Here is a 23,541-nt window from a genome sequence, read left to right on the forward strand (position 1 = left end):
CCCCGGGCGACAGGGTGACCCCTCCCAGGAGTTGCGGATGTGGCAGTAGTTGGCCTGAAGCCAGGAGCACCTGCCTACAGAAAGCAAACACGGCGGACACGGGGGTGGGAGGGCATGGGCCCAGAAAGGGCCTTGGGATGATGGCCCTAGAGGTCGCAGGAGAAAGTTTAGACCCCAGGATTCAGGATTGGAATGCCCTTGCTGAAAGCCTTATTCCCGGGGAGCCATGCATCCGAGCACAAGGCGGAGACCTGCAGGAGTGCAGGTGACGGGCCTGCGGAGCCCTCTGCGGAGCTGGGATGGCGTTCTGGCCCACGCAAGGGAGGGACGTGCCCGTGCCCCGGAAAGACGGCGTGACGTCAGCCACGAGGGCGCCGCTTTTTATTCTGGGAGGCAGAGTATGGCTGGTGGCTGCAGAGATTGTGTGGCACGAGCAAGGAAAGGGAGCAGTCACTTATAAACGGTGCACGGGAGGCCAGATGTTCACGGTCACCGCTAACAGAACAGGTGTTTCCTCACGGGTGGGAAAAGAAACCCAAAGAGCCTCGAGCAAATAGGACAGTAAGAGAAAGTCCTCAGCAGGCCTGTCCTCATGGGGATGGGACACAGACGCTTGCCCAGCGCATCTGCGCGTCTCAGACAGGAAACTTCGGGGGTGGAGGGGGCGGGGCACGAGGTGCTGAACCCAGCGCTGTCCCAGTCGCGTGCCATCCACTGAACCCTAAAACCGACGCTGAGCCTTGAACGACTTTGGACAAGAGGCAAGAGAGGCAGTTTCCTGCTGGATCCCGAAGGCTGCAGACCGGGTTGGGGAGGCGCCTGGCGCGCCGTGGGCAGGACGTCCCCCGCAGGGCCAAGTCCCGAGGGTCAGAAGCCCCGGTGTGAACGGGAACATCAGAGGAGGGGCTGTGGGCTCCCAAAGTAGGACCGCAAGACGAGCTTTTGATGGGTTCCTTCACACACAAGTGGAATTCGGTAGCGCACGGAACGCCAAGAGTAGATCAGATGCAAATGAAGATGCTCGCAGTGTGTGCAACCGGCAAAGGCCGCATCGAAGAACCCTGATGGAAACCGGCCCAAGGCAAGAGGAGGCACGTCAGGGAAGCCAGAGGGCCAAGGCCCCCCCCCCCCTTCCCTCACGCCGCCATCGAGAAGCACACACTGCGAAAGGGGCCATCCCTGTGCGCCTACCCAAAATTAGCCGGTTAGAAAGCTCCCAGCGCGGGGTGTCCCCGGAGGGAGGGGAGGGACCCCAGGGGCACCTGAGCTTCAAACAGCGCACCCGGCCCTGGGCACCTCAGTACATGCTCCTCAGCAGGAAGCAGCCACAGTGCCCACTCGGAAACCCAAGGAGGCCACGGCCGCAGAAACCACATGTCCATGGGCGAGGGCTCCGCAGGGGCGCGCGCAGACAGGAGGGAACAGCCTTCCAAGGTCTGAAACAACCCCAAGCAAAGACACCGCCTGGGGGGGTTTGGGGGGGCAGAGGTGATGGAATGAATAATAAAGTGTGGGAAAGCCTGGCTACAGGGGGGGTTCGGCGTCCTTTGAGGTACTTGGGTTACATCAAGGAACAAAACAAGCCTTTTTTTTTTTAAGATTTTAAAAACAATCCCTGACCTGGGGGGCGTAGATGAAGCGACAACCATAGACAATAGAAGGTGACTTGCCCTTCGGAAGAAAGCAGAGCGCATGGACAGGTTCACTGGCAGCAGGGGTGGGGTGACCCTGATGAGGGGCAGACCCACCCTGGGGGTGGGGGGGAAGGAGGCTGAGGGGGCAGCAGAGAGGAGGCGGCCGAGTAGAGGGCGGGGAGAGGGAAGCCTCTGGCAGAGCATCCCAGAAGGGGGACCCGCAGAGGAGGCCCGGGAACCCCGACCCATGGGTGTGGGGCCCTTGGCGGGAAGAGCCCGCGTGGGGAGCTAGCGGTGGTGGCCCAGGAGGCCGCGAGGGAGGAGGAGCAGGGAGGTTTCCTGGCAGGGGAGGCACCCTGAGGAGGGGCGGGGCGGGGGCCAGGCACGCAGACACCTACTGTGGCAAGAGGCCAGCAGCGAGGATGGAGGCGGGCGGGCGGGGAGTGGACCAGGTGGCCACCCGGGGGAGGGTGCTTGCTCTGTGCGGAGGGAATGTTTGGGAGGGGGGGCGGGTCTGGGCAGGGTCCTGAGGGCAGGGCTTGAGCGAGGGGGATAGCACGTGGGGCACAGGAAGACGGCCCAGCCCTCAGACTGAGTGCAGGGCAGGTGAGTGTTGGGGAGCAGCGGCGCCCCTGGCTGGCAGTCACTTACCAGGGCCGTTCAGCCCAGTGATTGTGTTGGGACCAGCCAGGTGCCCACCCCTGGGGGGGGGAGGCGCACTGGTTCTACCCCAGCCCCTGGGGTCTGTTCCCCTTCCAGGCTGCCTGGCGGCCGGGTGGCCTGGGGCTCATGCTTAGCCCGCGGCACCTGCTGTCTTGAGGGCAAGGGCCAGTGCGGCCGGCTCGGGGCCAGGAACCTGGACTTGGCGGCTGGGCCTGCTGGGTCTACTGAGGTGAGGAAAATCTGTTTTGTTAAGCCACAGTTGGAGGCTTTTTTCCCCACTTCCACCAACATATTTCTCAGTGTTACACAAATGGATATAAAAAGTTATTGTCAAAAAGCCTGGTGTAGCACGGCTACACTGCGTGAGCGGTGGCCCCCAGCAGCCGCCCCGCCGCTCTTCCCCAGCAGACATCCCCGGGGCCACCGTGAGCAGAGTGCCGGGAACCCCCGGAGCTGACCTCTTCCTGGGCCCTTCACAGTGCGGCCAGAGCAGAGTGTAGAGTTGTCTCAGGCTGGGAAATCTCCGGGCCACCCCTTCCTGTCCAGAGGCCCTGTGGGATCAGGCTGAGGCCCCCTGCAGCCTGTCTCACCCCGCTTCCCGGCTCTGGAGCATCCCCAGCGCAGTCGGTACCCGGGAACCCATCTCGGGGACCCCAGACAGAGAGCTCAGTGCGGACCCTCCGGCTCAGGGTGTCCCTGCCGGGCCCCGACCCACTGCGCAGGGTCTCCCTGGGAGGGGGTGGGGGTCGGAGATGCAGCCAAGACCACGGCGCCACTCCGGGGTTTTGCACAAGAGGGCCCCGGGAGAGCAGTGCTGTGGGGAGGACGGAGGGCACCCCTCCCTGCAGTGAGCAGGGCTGCACCCCGTTTCACGGATGGCCCCTGAGGTCGCACCCAGGAAGCGGCAGAACTGGCTTTGTCTCCGGAGGGGCGGCCCCCCAGGCGGAGGTGGCGGCGACCCCGCTGCGGCTGCCCCTGCCAGACGCCAACGCTCCCGAACCCTCCACAGCAGCAGCCGACCCCCCTAAGGAAGTCGGGAGAAAGACGAGCGGTGTCCTTTGCTGGAAGGACCGTGGCATTTGCGTGTGGGGTGGAAGGGCTCTAGGAAAATGGGCTGCCTCTGTTTGCAGACCCAGAGCCCCATACCCCCTTCTCAAACAAAGGCAGATCCTGTTCCAGGAGCTGGGGCGACCTTGCCCCCAGCCAGCCGGCTACGCCAGGCCCCTCTCCTGCCCATTTGCCAGGCAAGGTGAGGACATGTGTGTGGCCAGCCCCACCTGGGCAGGGCCACGGTCCCTCCCAGTTCTCTGCCTACAGGTCTGGCCCAGACCCACCTGTGCCCAGACCAGGCTCGTGCTGAAAGGGTGTCCATGACCTCGGAGGCCTCTTCCGGAAGCTGCCGTGCCAGGTGGGAACCCATTCCATGATGCAGGGGCCACGGGGAGGGAGGTGGGGAGATGGACTCCAGGGAGGCTGGGTGAGCAACCCCAGCCCATGAGGGCTCCCAATGCCCTGAACTGTGGGCTCACCCTCATGCCCCAGAGGCCTACCTGGCCCTGGGGGAGGATGAGAAAGGCCAGGTGCTCAGTGTGCCTTTGGGCAGAGCACCTCCAATCCTAGGGAACCTCAGTTTTCCCACCTGTCCAGTGGGCCCACCGTGGAGCAGGTCACTTCTGTGGCCTTTGTGACTGGGGCGTCCTCTGTCCCTGTCCTCTCTGCACAGAGCGCTCCGAAGGGGACACCCCCGCACCCCCACACCACAGCAGGGGGTGTTCAGCAGCACCAAAGGCTGCTAGCTGACTTCAAATTCTTGAGAATCCCTCCAGGAGTGCCCCATGATGCACACTGGCCCTGTACCGGGACGGTGTCATGATGCCAAGCCCTGGCTCCGGGCTGTCTGGAACCTGGAAGACAGTCAGGAGCTGCGGGCTCACGTCTCTGCCTCTCTGGGCCTCAGACTCTCTGGCCTCCATGGGCTGTCCCCGCCAAGCCCCTGCAGCTCCTTCACCCTCGTGCCCTCCCAGCCTCCGGGGCCGGCGACGGCCCTCATCGCTTGTGCTGCGGCAGATGGCCGGCCCCCACTCAAACCCCCGCCCCGGGCCACAGCGCCCCTCGTGCTCTTTGCTGCACTGTGCCAGCCTGTCAGCTGGAACAGAGGCATCGGGTGTGGAGGACGCAGCGTCCGCGTGGCCAGGCCAGCCTCCCCGATGGTCCAGGAGGAGCCAAGGTCTTGTCTCTATTAAAGAGTATCATCTGCTCCTCCTGCAGGGGAGCAGAAAGAAGAGGGGGCCGCTGAGCCCACCCCTCTGGGCCCCCTCAGGCCCCACCACCCCAGACAGGGCTGAGAGGGAGGGAGGCACACACTGGACGGGTGGACAGACAGACAGCTGCTGGGCCAAACCTCCCAAACGCTCCCTCCTTGTCCTTGATCTGCTCTCGGAGCTGGAGGCCCATGTGGGGGACCATCCTGTGCTTCCAGGTGGGACAGCTCAGCCTGTGCCCTCCCCGGGGAAGCGGGTTCCCGTGGGCTGCGTGGTAACACGGGGACCCTGTCCCACGGGCCCCCCTGGGCTCTGGGGTGCAGGCCCGGGAGGAGGACAGTACCGTCCTGGTCGACACGGCCCTCCGCTCCGAGAGTGGCGACTCCTCCGGGAGCACAGCCAGCACCTCAGAGGTAAAGCTCAGGAGGCAGCCTCTCGCCTCCCCCCCCGGGACCCGGGCCCACAGTCGGCTGTGGGTTTAGGAGGGTCTCTCCCTGCCTGGGCCCCGACCGCCTGTGCCCTCGAGCTGCCCCGGGGAAAGGAAGGGAGAGGATCCCAGGTCACCACCCGGCTCACCGGCCCTGGGGCACATGCAGACACGCCCAGGGACAGGCTAGGCGAGAGGCCAGGCTCAGGCTGGGCCAGGCCAGGTCCCACCGGCGTGAAGGAAAGAGAGAGGGGCACATACCGTGTCCTGAAACTTAAACACAGCGATGTTCCTTAAGATGCTGTGTTCTGACGTGTGCAAAGCATGGAAGTGGCCTGGGAGGGGGGCAACCCCCCGACAGCCCCTGCCCCAAAGGAGGGATGAAGGATGTCAGCTGTGTCCACGGTGTTTTGTTACCTGCCCGGGGATCACCTAGACCTTCTAGAAACCCTCTGGCGCCATCACTGCCTCTGGCCTATGCGCAGAGCCACTTCGGGGGCTGTCTGGCTCTCCTCCAGCTGCTGGAGGCCCTCAGTTGTGGTCCTGCCCATGTCACCTACACGCCTGACCCTTGCCCACAGCCCAGCCAGGTGCTTGGAGGCCCATGTGGCCTTCGGGAGGCCGGAGGGGGCATGAGGTTGGCCTCAGCCCTGGACGTGCCTGCGTCTGGGAGCTGCTCTGCCCATACTCGGTGGCTGTGCTCTCTGCTCGTCCTTCTGTGTCTGGAGTGGGGGGAGCAGAATGTGGAGGAGTCATTAGGGTCAGAATGCTGCCATGCCTTTTTCTTTCCTTCCAGCTGAATGGACACAAGGAGGCCGCCCACAGGGTGGGGAGCCCTTCCAAGCCCCAAATAGGTAAGCCGCTCCCAGTGCCTGACAGCTGTGCCCAAGTTAGTCCTGGGGGTGGGGACACAGATGGGATGCCCACGGGTGGCGGCCAGTCACCATCCCTAGTAACCAGGCCACCCCTCCCCCCCAGCACTCTCTCCGCACCAGCTCTGGGGCCAGCTGCTGAGCCCGGGGTGGGGCAAGGGCCTGGCGGGGCGCAGGGCACGGCCGGGGAGCTGGAGCCGGCAGGGAGGGGGTCCCTCCCGAGGGGGCGGGGCTGGAGGGGCTCCAGGGGGGCCGTGCCCTGCTCTCCTGCCCACCCTTCCCAGCACCTGGGCTGCCCGCTGCCGCCCGCACCTCACACCCGTTAGGACAGCAGCTATTACAAGTAATAAAACAAAACAAAATAACCAGCGTCAGCGAGGACGTGCGGAAGCTGGACCCCTGGGCGTTGCTGGCAGGAGTGGGAGCCCGTGCGGAAACCCGGGCGCCGGGTCCTGGAAATGAGACCTGGAGCCACCCGGCTAGCCGGCACCCCGCTTGTAGGTGTCTCCCCGAAGGATCTGGTGATGGATATTCTGGTGGCTCATGTGAATAACGCAGCGGCAGTGAACATTCGTGCCCCAGATTTCGTGGGACACGTTTCTTTCCTGGGGCACGTGCCTTTGAGGGGATTGTTGGGGGTTGGCAGGGTCATATGGTAACTCGAGGTTGAACGCTCTCCAGAAACCGCCCAACTGTTTTTCAAAGTGACCGGAGCACTTGGCAAACCGCCGGAGTCTCTCCACACCATCCCTAGTCTGATGAGCCATCCTAGGGAGGACGACGTGGCATCTCCCTGTGGTTCTGATCTCGGAGTCCCTCATGGCTGATGATACCCAGCATCTTTTCAGCAGCTTATTGGCCGCTTGTCTGTCTTCTATAGAAAAACGGCTATTCACAATCTTTGCCCATGTTTAAATTGGGCTATTTTGTCTTTCTAGTGTTGAGTTGAAAAGTTCTTTATATATATTGAATACAGGTTCCTTATTAGATATATGATTTGCTAATATTTTCTCCCATTCTCTGGGTTACTTTTCACTTTCTTGGTGGTGCTTTTGAAGCACGTAGCTTTTTTTTTTTCATTTTTTAATTTAATTTAATTTTATTATGTTATGTTAGTCACCATACATCATTAGTTTTGATGTGGTGATCCATGATTCACTGTTTGCATATAACACCCAGTGCTCCACGCAGAACGTGCCCTCTTTAATACCCATCACCAGGCTAACCCATCCCCCCACCCCCCTCCCCTCTAGAACCCTCAGTTTGTTTTTCAGAGTCCATCATCTCTCATGGTTGGTCACCCCCTCCAATTTCCCCCCCTTCATTCTTCCCCTCCTGCTATCTTCTTCTTTTTCTTTTTTCTTAACATATATTGCGTTATTTGTTTCAGAAGTACCGATCTGTGATTCAACAGTCTTGCACAATTCACAGCGCTCACCATAGCACATACCCTCCCCAGTGTCTATCACCCAGCCACCCCGTCCCTCCCACCCCCCACCACTCCAGCAACCCTCAGTTTGTTTCCTGAGATGAAGAATTCCTCATATCAGTGAGGTCATGTGATACATATCTTTGTCTGATTGACTTATTTCACTCAGCATAACACCCTCCAGTTCCATCCACGTCATTGCAAATGGCAAGATCTCATTCCTTTTGATGGCTGCATGATATTCCATTGTGTATATAGACCACCTCTTCTTTATCCATTCACCTGTCGACGGACATCTTGGCTCTTTCCACAGTTTGGCTACTGTGAAGCACATAGCTTTTTTTTTTTTTTTAAGGTTTTATTTATTTATTTGACAGAGAGAGACACAATGAAAGAGGGAACACAAGCAGGGGGAGAGGGAGAGGGAGAAGCAGACTCCCCGCTGAGCTGGGGGCCTGACACGGGGCTCGATCCCAGGACCCTGAGATCATGACCTGAGCCGAAGGCAGACGCTAAATGACTGAGCCCCCCAGGCGCCCCAAGCACATAGCTTTTTAATTTAGATGAAGTCCCTCAGTCTTCTCTCTTCCTGCTAAGCTCTGTCTAAGACATCATCACCTAAACCAGGTCATGAAGATATACAACTGTTTCCTCCTAAGAGCTTTATCATTTTGGTTCTTTTACTCATGTCTATGATCTTCATCTTACGATTGTAACTCCACTTAGAGTTAATTTTTGTGTACAGTGTGAGGTAGGGGTCCAAATTCATTCTTTTCAATCTGGATATTCACTTGTCCCAGCACCATTTCCTGAAAACTATTTTTTTCCTATTGAATTGTAGTGCCCCCTTTGTAAAAAAATAAATAAATAAAATGGATTAATCATAAATATATGGGTTTATTTTCAGAATCTCAAATATATTTCACTGATCTGGATGTCTGTCCTACCAGTACCACACTGTCTTGGTTATTCTAGTTTCATAGTAAGTTTTGAAGTCAAAAAGTCCTACACTTTTGTTCTTCTTCGTCAACATTGTTTCTTTCATTCTGGATCTCCTGTATTTCCAAACGAATTTTAGACTTGTCATTTTCTGAAAAAAACAAAAACAACAACAACAAAACCCAGCTGGGATTTCGATAAGGATTATGTTGAATCTGCGGATTAATTTCAGGAGCAATGCTATTGTTATAACATCGATCTTCTGATTCGTGCACATGGGGTATCTTTGCATTTTTTTAGGTCTTCCATTTATTTTAACAATGTTTGGTGGTTTTCAAAGTATAAGTCTTGCACAGTTTTTGTAAAATTTGTTTGTAAGTATTTTATCTGAGGTGCTGTTATAAATGTAAGTGGTTTCCCTCCTTTCATCTTAAGCTTGTTTATCACTAGCATATAGAAACCCCGTGGATTTCCACATGTGGGTCTTGTCTCCTGCAACTTTGAAAAAACCTGTTATTAGTCCTAATAATTTCGTAGCGAAATCCTTTGGATTTTTCTATATACAAGATCATGTCATCTGTAAATAGAAATAGTTTTACTTTGATACTTACCTATTTATTTACCACTTGTGGTGTGTTGATCCTTCTTGCCAGAAAAGCAGGGGTTGCCCACATTTTGTCCAGCCTTTACAGTTCTCTATCCCAGGGAGGGAACTCTGATGGTGACTTGCACTCAGAGTCCTTAAAGACCCCGTGGGGGGTTGGGACTAACCTGCAGAGCCAGGAGCAGGCCCCAGCCCCTCCGCAGCCCCTCCTGTCTGCAGTGCCCTCCTGGAGGCCTCCCAGCCCTGACCGGGGCCAGAGCGAGGGCTGGGAGGGAGACACAGAGCAGCAGGTCAAGGGTCCGAGAGCTTGGCTCCTACTCCCCACCTGGAAGCTAAGCGTCCTGGCTGGGATGCCAGCCTGACTTCTGTCCCTGTTGGTTCCCAGGGGACTTTGTCCTCGTTTGGGAGGAAGACCTGAGGCTGGGTCGGCAGCAGGACAGTGCCACCAGGGACAAGACAGACACACACGCGGCCTGGAGGGAGACCTTTCTGGATAACCTCTGTGCAGCTGGGCTGCATGTGGACCAGGTACTTAGGGTCAGTGGTGGGCTCTGCATCTGTTCAATGACCCATGACCTTCCTGACAAGGCCTGAGGACGTGGGGTCCAGACCCCGGAACAAACCAGGCACCAAAGTCCTGCTGGTGCCCCACCCTCGGCAAGCTCCCTCTGGCCGCAGAACCACTGACCACAGGCCAGCACGACACCCACCCTCGCATGCCCAGCTCGCACCTGGGAGCCAGAGCCCTTCAGACCCACCTCCCCATTAGTCTGCATGGGTGTGTCCAGGTGTAAACCCCGTGGTGAGAGCTCAGCAGCTAAAGCGGCCCCTTGCCTGGACTGTGTCTTCGGCAACAGCGGCCACAGGGCGTGTGTGGCTGCATGGTGGGTCTGGGCCAGTGGGGGATGTGGCCCTGAGGCCTCGGCGGCCTCGCTCGTGCCCCAGATCCTTCACGTTGCCTTGTCCCTGAGGCCTCGCCCCATGTGCCCTTCACCCACCCCTCCCACCGCCCTCCACCGGTCCCCGGGCACAGGCCCTGCCACCAGGTGTCCTCTCCCTGCCCAGAGTAAACCAGTCCTGGATTTGACATTAATCACATTTTCACGTGTCTTTATCATCTTGGCACCGATTTGATGTTGCAAACAATGCAGCTTCGTTTTATTTGTTTGAACTTGATAGAACGGGACTGTGCTCAGCACAGTTCCCCCCGGGGCCGTGCTTCTGAGATGATCCTCTGTACTTGGTGCAGCCGCTGCTGGGCCGTCGTCCTTCCTCAGAGGACCCCCCGTGTGAATGCACCCCTCTTTACGACTCCGTCCTTGAGCCCCTTTTATGAGTAGATGTGCTCACCTTCCCCACCCCTGACGCCCCTTCACGGGGCCGGAGCTGCAGACAGACATATACCCAGTGGGATCGGGGGTCAAGAACCAACACCCCTCCCCTTTGGGTTTGGATCCAATTGACAGTCTGGTGGGTGGGGATGAAAAGATGCTCCCCCCCTTTATTATGCAAAAAGCTTTTGGGACAGTGTGGCTCATCTGCATGGCCACATGACTTTGCAGAACCTTCATCCAGATGGGCAGGCTGCCCTTTAATGGGGGTCACGGGAGAACTGGCACAGGGGACATCCGGGGTCAGTCTGGAGGGCAGTTCTCAGCACACCGCACAACCAGCTGGGGGTGCCCGAAGCACCGAGCCCGCCCTGCCCCAGGCCTGTCTGCTGCAGTGGGCCCCGGGCAGGGCCCGGACGTGCACATTTAGGGAAGACAGCCGGCTGTGACGCAGCAAGGCCTGACAGCCACCAGGTTAGAGAGGGGTTTTGGAACCCAGCCTACGTGGGGCAGAGGGGCTGCAAGTCCCTGTCTCAGGTTCCAGGAGTGCCTGCCACACATCTGCACGCATGCACACACACGTGAGGTGTCATGCCTGCCCGCTGGCACACGTGTGCACACTTCCACACGTCCATGCATAACACGGATGCCCAGTGGCTCGTCAAAGGCCGAGGCCGTCATTCACCATCTGCAAACCAAAGGCTGACTCAAGTGCCTCCTTAAGTCAGGAGAGGGGGCAGGGCGGGCGGTCTCTGAGCAAGCAGCCCGTGCCCTCAACGCTGGTCCCAGAGGGCGTGGCTGGCGTGGGTCCCGGAGGCCTAGCAGTCATCCCAACCCTGTCTGTGACCGACGGGCTGACCTCCCGACGGCCGTGCTCCCTGCCGGCTCAGCGATCGGAGGTGCCACTTATCCAACAGCGTTACCACCAGTGCTGGGGAGCTGTTACCATGGCTAGAGAGGCATCTGCCTTCCCCAGGAGTGTGACCGGACACCCCCACACATGCCCCTCAGACTCTCACGGAGCCTTTCGTCCCCACAGCGCGACGTCCAGGACGAGGAGGGCGCCGTGCACTACATCCTCCTCAGCGCCCTCTGGGCCGTGCTCTGCTGCTACGCAGAGGACCTGCGCCTAAAGCTGCCCCTGCAGGTGCCCGGGGGGGCCCAGGGGTCCCCCACAGTGCCGACAACCCTGGAGGCTCCCCACTCAGTGTCCCTGAGGGTCCTTCCCCCATCTCTGCGCCCCAAGAAGCCTGGCTGGACAGCCAGGGTGGGCTCAGGGAGTGTGCGCTTTCTCCAGGCCCAGACCACCCCTCCCCCCAGGGGACACAGGGCGGGGGGGGGGGCACCTTCCAGGTGACCTGAGGATGACCCACCTGGGGGCCGTTGTGCTGCCCACTCTGCCGGCTCCCTCTGAGCCTCGTGGTGTGGGCGTGGACAGAGACATGGCTGCCCTCTTATCTCTTCCTGCTGGAGGGGCTCTGGCCTCAAACTGACCAGCAGGGCAGTACTGGGGCCTGAGGCCCAGAGAGGGGCAGGGGCTGGCCTGGCGTCTCCCCACAGGGTCCACAGCAGGGCAGAGGGCGGCAGGGGAGGGCAGGGGTTCTCCCTCTGCTGGAGCCCTTCACCTGCCGCCCGCTCGGCACACCCGCACACCCCCACCCCGCGGCATGGTGTCGGCATCCGCATCAGCTTCCGCTCAAGAGCGGGAGCCGAGTGACGATCCTTTCCAGGAACTGCCCAACCAGGCCTCCAACTGGTCGGCGGGCCTGCTGGCGTGGCTGGGTATCCCCAACATCCTGCAGGAGGACGTGCCTGATGTGCCCCCTGAGTATTACTCCTGCCAGTTCAAAGTGAGCAAGCTGTCAAGGTGAGACTGGGGCCTCTCCCGGTGCAAGAACCGGCTGAAGGCATGAACACGAGGCTCAGGGACTGAGTGAGCTCAAACATGCTGCCCCTCCACTGGCGTTCTCCCTCCCTGGAGCTTCCAACTGGGGACATGCATCTCAGTGGGCAAGCACGGACTGCGTCAGTCGGGGTAGGCAGGGTGTGCGGGGGGACAAACATCCCCCAAACCTGGCCGGACACTCAGGTCTGTTTCCTGCTCAGCTACAGGGCCGCGGCGGGTGGGCAGGGTGTTGGGGCCGAGGCGCCTTGCCTCTGAGGCAGAAGCGGAAGGGGGCCCCGTCCATGTGCATGGTACAGCCCCAGCTAGCCACGCAGGTGCGACCAGCCTGCAGACAAGGCTAGTGTCCGGGGGGTGGTGGGGACCAGCGTCGGTGACCAGCATGGAGGACTCCCAGGTGGTCTCACTGCCCAGGCTGAGAACACTTCCTTCCAGGCCTGGGGAATGCCAGCCTGGTGTGCACCTGCCTCTACCTATGGGACTTCCCAAGGTCCTGGGGTCGGTTGTCTGTTCAAGCAGGCCACCACCAGACACCACCCGCGAGGCCGCTGATCCCGTGCTCAGAGCTTTGGGGGGCATGTGGAAGGCTCCCCCACCGCATTGCCCTCTCTGCCCACCCTGTGGGGGGGGCATTCTGTGCTGTCTGGAGAACCTACCGTGACCTCCTGCCTCCAGAAAGGAAAAAGCACAGACAGGATTCGATGGTGCTGCCAGGATGGCAGCTGTTCCGCAGGGTGTGGGATGAAGCCACGAGTGTGCGCCCCCCACGTGCACTCCTGTGCGTGTGCCAGACCTCTGCGCTCCACACCCCACAGGTTCCTCGGGAGTGACAACCAGGACACCTTCTTCCCCAGCACCAAGAGGCACCAAATTGTGAGTGGGGGTCCCCGCTGTGTCCCCGAGCTGGGGATGGAGGCCTCTGTGGACACAGGAAGGCTCTGCTGTGATCAGAGCGCCAAGGCGCCCCTCAGGGCTGGGGGCTGGAGGCCTCCAGGCTGACCCCCAGCTCACTGCACAGCAGGGGCCCTGCTCAGCACCCCTCCAGGACCCAGGGCCCAGGTGGGCATGGGTCCTGCTGGTTGGCGGGGAAGGGGACCGAGGGCCAGCATGGACCCACAGCCACAGCATCCCTGAATGGGCCGCTCCAGTGGCCTGCTCCAGTGGCCTGTGGTGGGGAAGACGGGAGGACAGGCCGGCCCAGGAGAGCCTCCTGCTGACTGCCAAAGGGCACGGGGCCTTGGCACTGCCCACCCCTGATGCCGGTGCCCAGACGGAGGCTGACTCCCGCCCAGAGGATGGGCTGGGAGCAGGCTGAGCAAGGCCAGGGCCTGGGTTCAGGTCCAGACCCGACTCCTGTGGGTCCAGTGGATCTGGCCAAGGTCTCCACGTTTCTAAAGTGGGATTGTGGTGTGTGGGGGAGGCTACCTGAGCAAGACCGGGGGCCCACACAGTGGCGTCGCTGTCAGCAGAGGGCTCAGCCGGGAGGCAAGTGGGCCAGGACGGTCCTGCTGCCACATGACGGGTCACTGGCGCCACGCCCACCCCCCAGCTGTTTGCCACCCTGGCCGAGACCCCACATGGCCACGAGAAGAAGGACCTGTTCGGGATCAACCAGCTGTCGGCGGAGAGCGTCTTCAGCGCAGCCTTCCCCTACACGACGTGAGACCCGGGGGTTGGTTGTTGGGGTGGGGGGCTCTGGCCTGGGTGTGAGGGTGAGGTCCTGGCCGAGGAGGACCCCGGGGCCCTGCCCTCCGTGCTTGGCAGCCCTGGTCGGACGGGAGGCCATGCCGGGATCAGCAACACACTTGCCATGGGACTGGGCCCCACAGTGGCCTGTCTGAAGCTGGGGGTGGCCAGGTGCCACCCTTCGTGCCACATGACAGGCCCGGTGGCTCTCTCCCTGGGCACCTTCCATCTTGGGGAAGACAGTGAGGTCTCCTGTGCCCCTCATGAAGCCAGGTAAACCAGGACAGTGCCAGGGAGGGGCACCTGTCAGCCTGACCAGTGTCCTTGACAAAATGTCCACCATGTGGGGCTGGGCCCTCATGCACAGGACCCGCCATGAGTCCTCAGAGCTGCACAAAGGGGTGGTGAGGCCTGCAGGGCTGGGGCAGGCCTGTACCCACCGCTGTGTGACTGCGGGGACATGGGTGGGAATGCCTGGTGGCCCCCCCAACCCGCCAAAGGTGCCATCCTTCTCTGGGAGGCACAGCCGGCCCCACTTGCCCTGTGGTTGCCAGGGACCACACAGCTCTGGGGCTGCCCCCGCTACCTTCCCTGCCCTGGTCTTGGACCCCAGGAGCCTCGGCTGAGGGCCTCCACTCAGATGCTCCTTCCTCGGAGAGGCCCTCATGGCTCCCTGGTCCCCCAACATCACCCTTTCCTCTCACACCTCGGGGAGAGTGCAGTACCCGGTGCCCAGGCCAGCCTGGATCTCCCCACCAGACGGCTTCTCATCCACAGGGCCCATTTGGGACGCCCCCAGAGGGCCCACAGGCCGCAGGCCTCACCCAGAGGCAGGTCCTGTTCCAGTACTGGGCTCACTGGTGGAAGTGGACCAAGTACCAGCCTCTGGACCACGTGCGCAGGTACTTCGGGGAGAAAGTGGCCCTCTACTTCGCCTGGCTCGGTGAGTGCTGCCCCCCTGCCCCCTGGACCGCCCGCACCCCCCCAACTCCATCTTGAGGCTGCTAATCCGTGTCCCCCGGAGGGGAGCCATGCTGACACCCTGAGGAAAATGCTTCCCAACTCCCAGCCCAGCCCCGCCCAGCCACTGCCAGCCCCCGCGATAGGCCTGTGGCTCTTCTGGGGCCCTCCTAACGCCCCAGTGAGGGGCCGGGAGCCCCCTTCTGCTGGTAAGGGCCGCCAGTATCCCTGGCCCACCAGACATGGCCCATGAGGCCCTGAGCTACTGCAGGAACTCCCGAACGGCAGAGGTCACCCCTGCCCGGGGCCCAGGGTCAGCCGCCCCGTCACCCACTGCAGGCAGGCTGGGACCTTCGGAATGACCTTCTGCCCTGGGCAGCCTGGCTCTCCCAGCTCCCCTCACAGGCTCCACCCCCAGGGCAGCACCATCCCCTCCCCCCTTCTGAAGTCTTTTGTCATCCCCAGACACAGCACGTGTGCCTTCTCGCCCCCCGCCTGGGCCAGCCTTCCTTCAGGCATACTCAGATGGCAAGCCATGTCGGGGTGCTGCGCATTTGCAGGGACCCTGCCCTCATGAGTGCACCAGCCATGGGGGGACACAGGGGAGGCCCTCACAGCCACTGTGGACCCAGAGAGAGCGGGGGCAGCCTGTGTGTGAGGACCCTGAGGCTCCATCTCGGGGCCAGGAGAAGCAGAGGCCATGGGACAGCGAAGCCAGGCTGGAAGGCCGCAGAGGGCAGGAGGACCGGCTCTTCCTGGGCTTCCGGCCCAGGCGTCACTCTGGCCGATGCAGGTGTGGGACTGGAAGCAGGACACCAGGCCAGGGGCTGGGCTAGACCCATGGGAGGCAGTGGAGTGTCCGGTGGAGAGACTGAAGTAACTGAGGGACCTAGCCATGGTGGGGTGGGTGCGGGGGGAAAGGAAGCATCCAGAATGGACCCCCGTCTGTCTCCCAGGTTGGAATGCAGAGGGCTGTGAGCCGCCCACAGACGGGACGCCCATCCGGGGCGTGGTGGTTAGAGGCGACTGGGACTTAGGGATGTCCAGGAGCCCCGGGGGGGTCAATGGTAGGGGGTCCAGAGACCAGGGCAGAGGCCAGGAGGGAGGAGCTGGGCTCAGAGCTGCCAGGGGGCATTCCTGAGCACCGTGCCTTGCCGGCTTCCTCCCAGAAGGTCTCGGGTTCTGCTGGCTGGATGGGGATACCCGAGGGACAAGCATGGCTGAGCAGACCCCCACCCAGTGCTTAGCTCAGTGCTGGCTACACAGGCCCACAGGGCACTGATAGCCGACTCCCAGGGTCCCTCCACCCGGTCCCAATGGCCAACCTTGGTGCTGCCCCTGCAGGGGTCTACACAGGCTGGCTCCTGCCGGCAGCGGCGGTGGGCACTCTGGTGTTCCTGGTTGGCTGCTTCATGGTGTTCTCAGACATACCCACGTAAGTGCCCTCTCCTCTCAGCTCCCAGGACTTGCCCTGTGTCTCCTGAGGGGGTGTGTGGTTGGGGGACCCATAGGTGCCAGGCCCTGTACAGAGCTGGGGATGGAGGTGAGCACTGAACACATCCCTGCCCTCCTGTAGACCTGGTTGGAAGGCTGACAGGTGGACAGGTAGGCTCCCAGGCTCACACAGGTGGGCAGGTGGGCTCCCAGGCTCACACAGGTGGGCAGGTGGGCTCCCAGGCTCACACAGGTGGGCAGGTGGGCTCCCAGGCTCACACAGGTGGGCAGGTGGGCTCCCAGGCTCACACAGGTGGGCAGGTGGGCTCCCAGGCTCACACAGGTGGGCAGGTGGGCTCCCAGGCTCACACAGGTGGGCAGGTGGGCTCCCAGGCTCACACAGGTGGGCAGGTGGGCTCCCAGGCTCACACAGGTGGGCAGGTGGGCTCCCAGGCTCACACAGGTGGGCAGGTGGGCTCCCAAAGCTGGCACAGGTGGACAGGTGGGCTCCTGGGCTAATTTTATTGGTACTCATCCTTGCTTCTTATAATAGTATAAGCATTTCTTATAAGTAAATAGGCTTGATTTTTACTTCATTATGGAGCTAAAACTTCAAAAAGTTAACTCAAAAATTATCATTGCTTGTATTCTAAAACTACTTTGTAAAGAAATGCTGAGCCTGTCAAAGGCCGTGGTGGGGCGGGGGAGGGGGAGGGGTGGGACTGGTGGGGGCCTGCCCCCCCCCCCGGACTCCTGCAACGCGCCCTTGTGCCCAGAAGGCAGGAGTTGTGCAATAGTGAGGACAACTTTGAGATGTGCCCGCTCTGCCTGGGCTGCCCCTTCTGGCCGCTCTCCAGCGCCTGCACCCTGGTCCAGGTACGGAGCCGAGTAGGTGAGGTGAGGAAGGCAGCTCCCCTGGCTTCTGGTCCTGCCCCGTCTAGAGCCCCAGCCCTGTCAGCACCGAAGGCAGACCCCCTCCTGCCCCCGTGAGTTACCCAACCTCTGTGGCACTGTTCCTGCCTGGATCGCTGCCCCTACGTTTAGCTCTCTTCTTCTGGTTATGTATAACCAGCCAAGGTTAACGGGAAGGCCTGCCAGGGCAGGCAAGCCCCGAAACTCTCAGGGCACAGACTGAGCAGGAGCCAGGAGGCTCCTTGGAGTCCCGGAGCCCCGCACACCACCTGGGCCCGTCAGCTTTTCCATAGGAACCGTGGCCTCATGGCCTTGCCTGCATCCCCCACACGCTGGGCCTGGAGCCCAGGTGCCCAGGATGGATCCACGGACCGGACACACTTTGACACACTTTTGGGACCCCATCTGACCCGGCTTCCTAGGGCTGCTGTCACCAGTGATCATACCCGAGGGGCTTAAAACAACAGCACCCTGTTTTCTCATAGCCCTGTAGGCCGCAAGTCCAGGATCGAGGTGCTGCGGGGTGGGGCTTCTGGAGAAGCTGTTCCGTGCCCTCTCCTAGTGTGCGGGAGCCCCAGAAGTCTTTGGTGTTGGCTGGCTTGTGTCCCTTCAACCTCTGCCCCCACCTTCCCTGGCCTTTCCCCATGTGCAGCTGTTTCCCCTGCTTGTCTAAGGACCTGTCTTCGGGCTTAGGGCCCCCGTCCAGGCTGCTCTCGTCGGGAGGTCCTTACCTTAGCTACAGATGCAAAGGCCTTTACTCCAAATCAGGTTACATTCTGCCCGATGTGGGACTCGATCCCGGACTCCAGGATCACAACCCGAGCCGAAGGCAGTCGCCCCACCAACTGAGCCACCCAGGCGCCCTGAACCTGTTTTTAACAAAGTAGAGGTTAAACCAACTTTCAGGAGTCAGGATTGCTGTCATGTCGGTCCCCCAAGCAAACCCCAAGATAAAGACTTGGGTGCAAGTAATTGTTCTGGGCATCACCCCAGGAAGCATGCAAGGGGCGGGGAGCAAGCAGGCAGAAGGGGGTGTGCCTGTGAGTACTTGAGTGCGAGGGGTCACTGCTGGGAGCCCCTGGGCGTGACTCTGCCCTGGACCCTCTGGGACGTTGCAGAAAAACCCTCCAAATGGTCCTTGTGCATCTGGTTCCTCAGCGGGGGAAGGTCAAGCACACCTGAGCCCACAGGCAGCATGACAGGTGTGCCTGGAACAGTCCCTAAAGGCCACTGCGCTGGGTCAGGGGACATGGGTGGGGCGCTACCAGCCCCTGCTGGGCTCATCACCTCTTCTTCTTTCTGAGGAGAAGGTCTCCTTTCTTCCCACAGGTCTGGCCTGTGACCCAACCCAATTGCTGACTACAAGGGGTCCACCTCGAAGGGACACTCTCCAGTTTCACATGAGATGGGAGGGGCTTCTCAGGGACAGGGCAGCTGGGACCCCAACTCAGGGGCACGACTGTGCGTGACATACTGTATCAGTTAAGCAGCATTCACTGACCAGTGGAAAAAGCTGCTAACTCAAACGGGCTTAAGCAAAAAAGGGAATGTCACTGGCTCTGATATTGAAAACATTCAGGGCCCTGTGGGCTCAGGTATGGCTGGATCCAGGTGTTTAAACGATGTTGCATGGCTTTCCCCAGCATAGGCTGTGCTCTCAGGCAGGTTCTCCTTACCTGGTGGGGAAGATGCCTGCAGTTGGCCCAACACCCCCTGGCTCGGTACCCCTGTACAAGGCATGCTGTCTCAGGAGTCCCCTTAAAAGTCCCAGCCCAACTGTCACTTAACTCGGGCCAATTAGTGGGGCCTGAGTCCTCCTTGGAGCCATGAGGGTTATGAGGGTCAGCCCCACATAACCCTGCGTGGATCCCCAAAAATCCCCAAAGGAAATCTGGGGTGCCAAATGGCAGTACCCCCATCATCCCTCTGCACAGTCTGTGGGGGCTTGGGTGAGGTCAAGGGAGGGAAGGAGTCTCCGCAGTCCTCAATGTGCCATGGCATGTCTGAAAGGGAGGTGGCAGCATGGCAGGCCACCTTTGAGGCATAGAGAAGGATGGCTGGGTATGTGGCCAGTCTTTCCCTCGAGCTGACCTGAAACCCTGCTGCTGTAGTGTGCAGTTGGAGGCTGCCTCGTTGAGCTGGCACAGGAGCTTCTGGTCATCATGGTGGGCAAACAGATCATCAACAATGTGCAGGAGATCCTCATCCCGTGAGTCAACCCCACCCTGCCCGGGCAGCAACCAGGGACCATGGGACCTAAGAGTGTGGGGGGCAGCAGCCTCCAGCCCAGCCCCAGCCTGGACACAGAGGTAGAGGGAAGGTGGGTCCAGACCCTCCTGGACCTCAAGGCCTCAGCTGCAGGGGAGCGGGCGGGTCTGCCCCGGCCATCTGCCCCAGGAGCTCTGTGACACCCCACCCCATGGGGTTGCTGCTTGGGCTTGACTAAGGTCTCTTTGCCCTGGGGCCAGCTCTAGTGTGGGGAGGAGGCCTGGCTTCCCGGGCCCACCCCCACCCATGCTGGCCCATCCCATCTGCAGCCCACTCGGGCTGGGCCAGGGCATTCTTCAGCATCCCCAGCCTCGAGGGCAGCACCAGGGAGGAGCAAGGGAGGCCCCAGGCTTCAGGTGCCTTCCGTCTCCCCAGTGCCACCGCCACTGGCACCACTGTGGCCCACCTTAAGGCAACTGGGCCCCCCTACCAGGCTGGAGCCAACCTGGACACCGTCCCATCCCCCCTGCACACCTGATCTACCCCTGCTAGCAGCTCCCAACTTGGCTGTCCTGGGGTCCCATGAAACATAGCTGTGGGACCTTGACCACCGCACGCCCTGCTCTGGGTGCGGCCTTGCTTCTCTGCCCAGCTGGCGCAGTGAAGCGGAACTCAAGATTACAAGGGCAGGGCGTAGCTCAGTGCCTGGCGGGGACAGGGCCTGGACAAGTGACAGTGTGGCAGAGCAATATGCCCCCCCCCCATGCCGCATAGGGTGGAGCGACACACAGCGCCCCTGGCACAGCAACTGCCCTCATTTGACATAGCTCTTGGCACCTGCTTAGCACTTCCCAGGAGGAACCCATTCCCCCCAGAAGCTTCCATGAGCAATGCTGACTTTCCAGAGGGCGCTGCAGGGGAGCAGGGGAGGGGATGCCCCCAGCCCTGAGATGTAGATGCTCTCCGCTAGTCTGTGCGCAGAGGCTTCGCCCCTGCCCTCCCTATGGCCCAGGCCACCTCCCCCCGCCCCGAACTGTGGAGCACGCAGGGCCCAGCCTGGAGAAACAAGGCCCTTTTTCCCGGGTGTTTCCAGCCCCAGGAAGCTACAGGGCTGCTGGCAGAAGTTTCGGCTGCGCTCCAAGAAGAGGAAGGCGGGGCCTTCGGAGGAAGCTGGCCCGGGGCCCCGGGAGGCCGACTGCGAGCTTCTGCCCTGTGACGGCCTGTTCGAAGAGTGCCTGGAAATGGGTGGGAGCCGGGTTAGTGACCACGGCCTCGGCCCGCGCCGCGGGCGGGGCGTCTACCTGTGGGCACCGAGACTCTGGGGAGGCGGTTGTGGCCTTGGAGGGAGGCGCGCTTGAGAGGGGGGCCCGGGGCGGGGGGCCAGTGCTGCGCGCCTGGGGGCCTCGGACGGGGTGCGGGCGAGCACGCGCCGGAGCCGCGTGGTGGGGGTGGGACGAGCGGCAGCGGGCGCGGGAGACGGGCCTGCGCGAGCTGCGGCTACGCCTGGGGGTGGTTTTCCCCAGAGGGCTTCTGATTTACTTATTTTTTAGAGATTTTATTTATTTATTTGAGAGAGAGAGCACGTGAGAGGGGGGAGGGTCCGAGGGAGAGGCAGACGCGCCGCCGCGCGGGGAGCCCGAGGCGGGACTCGATCCCGGGTCCGCAGGACCGTGACCTGAGCCGAAGGCGGCGCCCTTCCCCAGAGACCTTCTGGAGGCCGCGCTCCCGGCCGCGGTCCGCTGTGCCTGTGGCTCACGCCCCACGCGGGGTCGGCGTCCCCTGCGAGTCCGGGCTCAGAGGCGCCCGAGGGGAGCGATCACGCGCACCCCCGGCCTGAACCCAGCACAGCGCTCTGGGCGCCCGGCCGCCCAACTGTGGCCGCCCGTCGTGCACGGACGGAGAGGCGGCAGCGCCCGCGGCGGCGCCGCTCGTCCAGGCGGCCATGCGGGGGGGGTGCCCTCGCGCGTCCCCGCCCCCCCCGACACGGGCCACGCCCCGCGTCCCCGCCCCCCGACACGGGCCACGCCCCGCGTCCCCGCCCCCCAGACACGGGCCACGCCCTGCGTCCCCGCCCCCCGACATGGGCCACGCCCTGCGTCCCCGCCCCCCAGACACGGGCCACGCCCCGCGTCCCCGCCCCCCGACAGGGCCACGCCCCGCGTCCCCGGCCCTCGACACGGGCCACGCCCCGCGTCCCCGCCCCCCAGACACGGGCCACGCCCTGCGTCCCCGCCCCCCAGACACGGCCCACGCCCCGCGTGCCCGCCCCCCCGACATGGGCCACGCCCCGCGTCCCCGCCCCCAGACACGGGCCACGCCCCGCGTCCCCGCCCCCCGACAGGGCCACGCCCCGCGTCCCCGCCCCCCCGACACGGGCCACGCCCTGCGGAACTGCGCCCAGGACGCGGGAACGCCCCTCAAGCGGCCGCTCCCGGCCTCGGGCGCCAGTCCGACCCCCACACTGGGCGCAGGGCTTCCGTGACAGTAACAAAAGCCGTTCCCGAAGGCTCCCCTGAGAGGGGCGCGAGGCGAAGGCAGCCCTAAGCCAGAAGCAGGTTCCCGCCGCCACGGGCCCGGCAGGGTGTCTGAGCGCCGGGGAGCGCCGCCCCACTCGCCGACCGCGGGGAGCACGGCGCGGCCCGAGCGGGGCCCGAAACGCCGGCCGCGCTGCGCGCGCTGCCGGGGGGCTCCCTGGCCGAGGGCTCTCTGGAGGGGCGTCCACCGGGCGGGCCCGTGCAGGAGCTGCGCGGGCGGCCAGAGCCCCCGGGGGGCGGCCCGGCGGTGACCGCCCTCCGCCGCGGGGCTGCAGGTCGGCCTCGTCAGCATCCCCGCGGCCGCCTGCCCGCTCGCGCCGGTCTTGGCGCTGCTCAACAACTGGGTGGCGGTCCGCCTGGACGCGCAAGTTCGTCTGCCAGCTCCGGCGGCGGGGGCCGAGCGCGCAGGACATCGGCCTCTGGGCCCCCACCTGACGGCCGTCGCGCACCTGGCGGTCGTCAGCCACGCGAGCGCGCGCGGGCGGGGCGGGGCGCCGGGGCCGCGCGGACGGGCTTCCGCTGAGCAGCCGCGCCCGCCCAGGCCTTCCTGCCGGCCTGCACGTCCGACTTCCGGCCGCGGGCCTACCACCGGCGGGCCCGCGCCCGCGACCTCTACGGCTTCGTCAACTTCACGCCGGCGCGCGCCCCGCCCGCCTTCGCGTCCGCGCACAACCGCACGTGCAGGTGGGGCCGGGGGCGGGGCCACGGGGTGGGCGCCGGGGGCGGGGCCACGGGGTGGGCGCCGGGGGCGGGGCCACGGGGTGGGCGCCGGGGGCGGGGCCACGGGGTGGAGGCCGGGGCGGGGCGGTGGCTCTTGGACCGTGGCCCTGGGGCTCAGGCCCCCTGGCCGCCCCGCGACCCGCGCCCCCCACCCCTCCCCGGGAAGGTGCCTGTGCATCCCGGTCCCGGTCCGCTCAGGGGCATAGGCTTATTGCCTGTTTACATTTCTCCTCAGTTTTGCCAATTTTGTTTCCAGAAACCTGTTTCATTTTCTTTTATTGCTAACCACCGTACATTATATCATTAGTTTTTCATGCAGTGATCCATGATTCACTGTTTGCATATAACACCCAGTGCTCCACGCAGAATGTGCCCTCTTTAACACCCATCACCAGGCTAACCCATCCCCCCACCCCCTCCCCCCTCCCCTCTAGAACCCTCAGTTTGTTTCTCAGAGTCCATCGTCTCTCATGGTTTGTCTCCCCCTCCGATGTCCCCCCTTCATTTTTCCCTTTCTGCTTTTTTTTTGACAGACACAGCGAGAGAGGGAACACAAGCAGGGGGAGTGGGAGAGGGAGAAGCAGGCTTCCCGTGGAGCAGGGAGCCCAATGCAGGGCTCGATCCCAGGACCCTGGGATCATGGCCTGAGCCGAAGGCAGACGCTTAACGACTGAGCCACCCAGGCACCCCCCCTTTTTTCTTAACATATATTGCGTTGTTTCAGAAGTACAGATCTGTGATTCAACAGTCTTGCACAATTCACAGCGCTCACCATAGCACATACCCTCCCCAATGTCCATCACCCAGCCACCCCATCCCTCCCACCCCCAACCACTCCAGCAACCCTCAGTTTGTTTCCTGAGATTAAGAATTCCTCATATCAGTGAGGTCATGTGATACATGTCTTTCTCTGATTGACTTATTTCACTCAGCATAACACCCTCCAGTTCCATCCACGTCGTTGCAAATGGCAAGATCTCATTCCTTTTGATGGCTGCATAATATTCCATTGTGTATATATACC

At 62.2% G+C, this 23,541-nt stretch overlaps 1 protein-coding gene across 1 annotated transcript in view; it reads left to right on the forward strand.

Annotated features, from left to right (window-relative positions):
- Window positions 1–140: 140 nt before the first annotated feature.
- Window positions 141–23,541, forward strand: part of ANO7 (anoctamin 7) — a 28,872-nt gene continuing 5,471 nt past the window's right edge. The window contains 23 exon segments of the mRNA XM_027588974.2: window positions 141–265; window positions 2,394–2,526; window positions 3,240–3,348; window positions 3,615–3,705; window positions 4,255–4,438; window positions 4,882–4,971; window positions 5,782–5,839; window positions 9,215–9,357; window positions 11,200–11,307; window positions 11,891–12,027; window positions 12,879–12,936; window positions 13,613–13,712; window positions 13,715–13,722; window positions 14,527–14,692; window positions 16,054–16,144; window positions 16,923–17,019; window positions 19,167–19,264; window positions 20,363–20,508; window positions 20,648–20,655; window positions 22,073–22,158; window positions 22,160–22,224; window positions 22,227–22,264; window positions 22,339–22,480. Coding sequence (XP_027444775.2) covers window positions 141–265; window positions 2,394–2,526; window positions 3,240–3,348; window positions 3,615–3,705; window positions 4,255–4,438; window positions 4,882–4,971; window positions 5,782–5,839; window positions 9,215–9,357; window positions 11,200–11,307; window positions 11,891–12,027; window positions 12,879–12,936; window positions 13,613–13,712; window positions 13,715–13,722; window positions 14,527–14,692; window positions 16,054–16,144; window positions 16,923–17,019; window positions 19,167–19,264; window positions 20,363–20,508; window positions 20,648–20,655; window positions 22,073–22,158; window positions 22,160–22,224; window positions 22,227–22,264; window positions 22,339–22,480 — 2,281 coding nt within the window.

The sequence above is a fragment of the Zalophus californianus genome, chromosome 3 (assembly GCF_009762305.2).
Source record: "Zalophus californianus isolate mZalCal1 chromosome 3, mZalCal1.pri.v2, whole genome shotgun sequence".
Classification (NCBI taxonomy): domain Eukaryota; kingdom Metazoa; phylum Chordata; class Mammalia; order Carnivora; family Otariidae; genus Zalophus; species Zalophus californianus.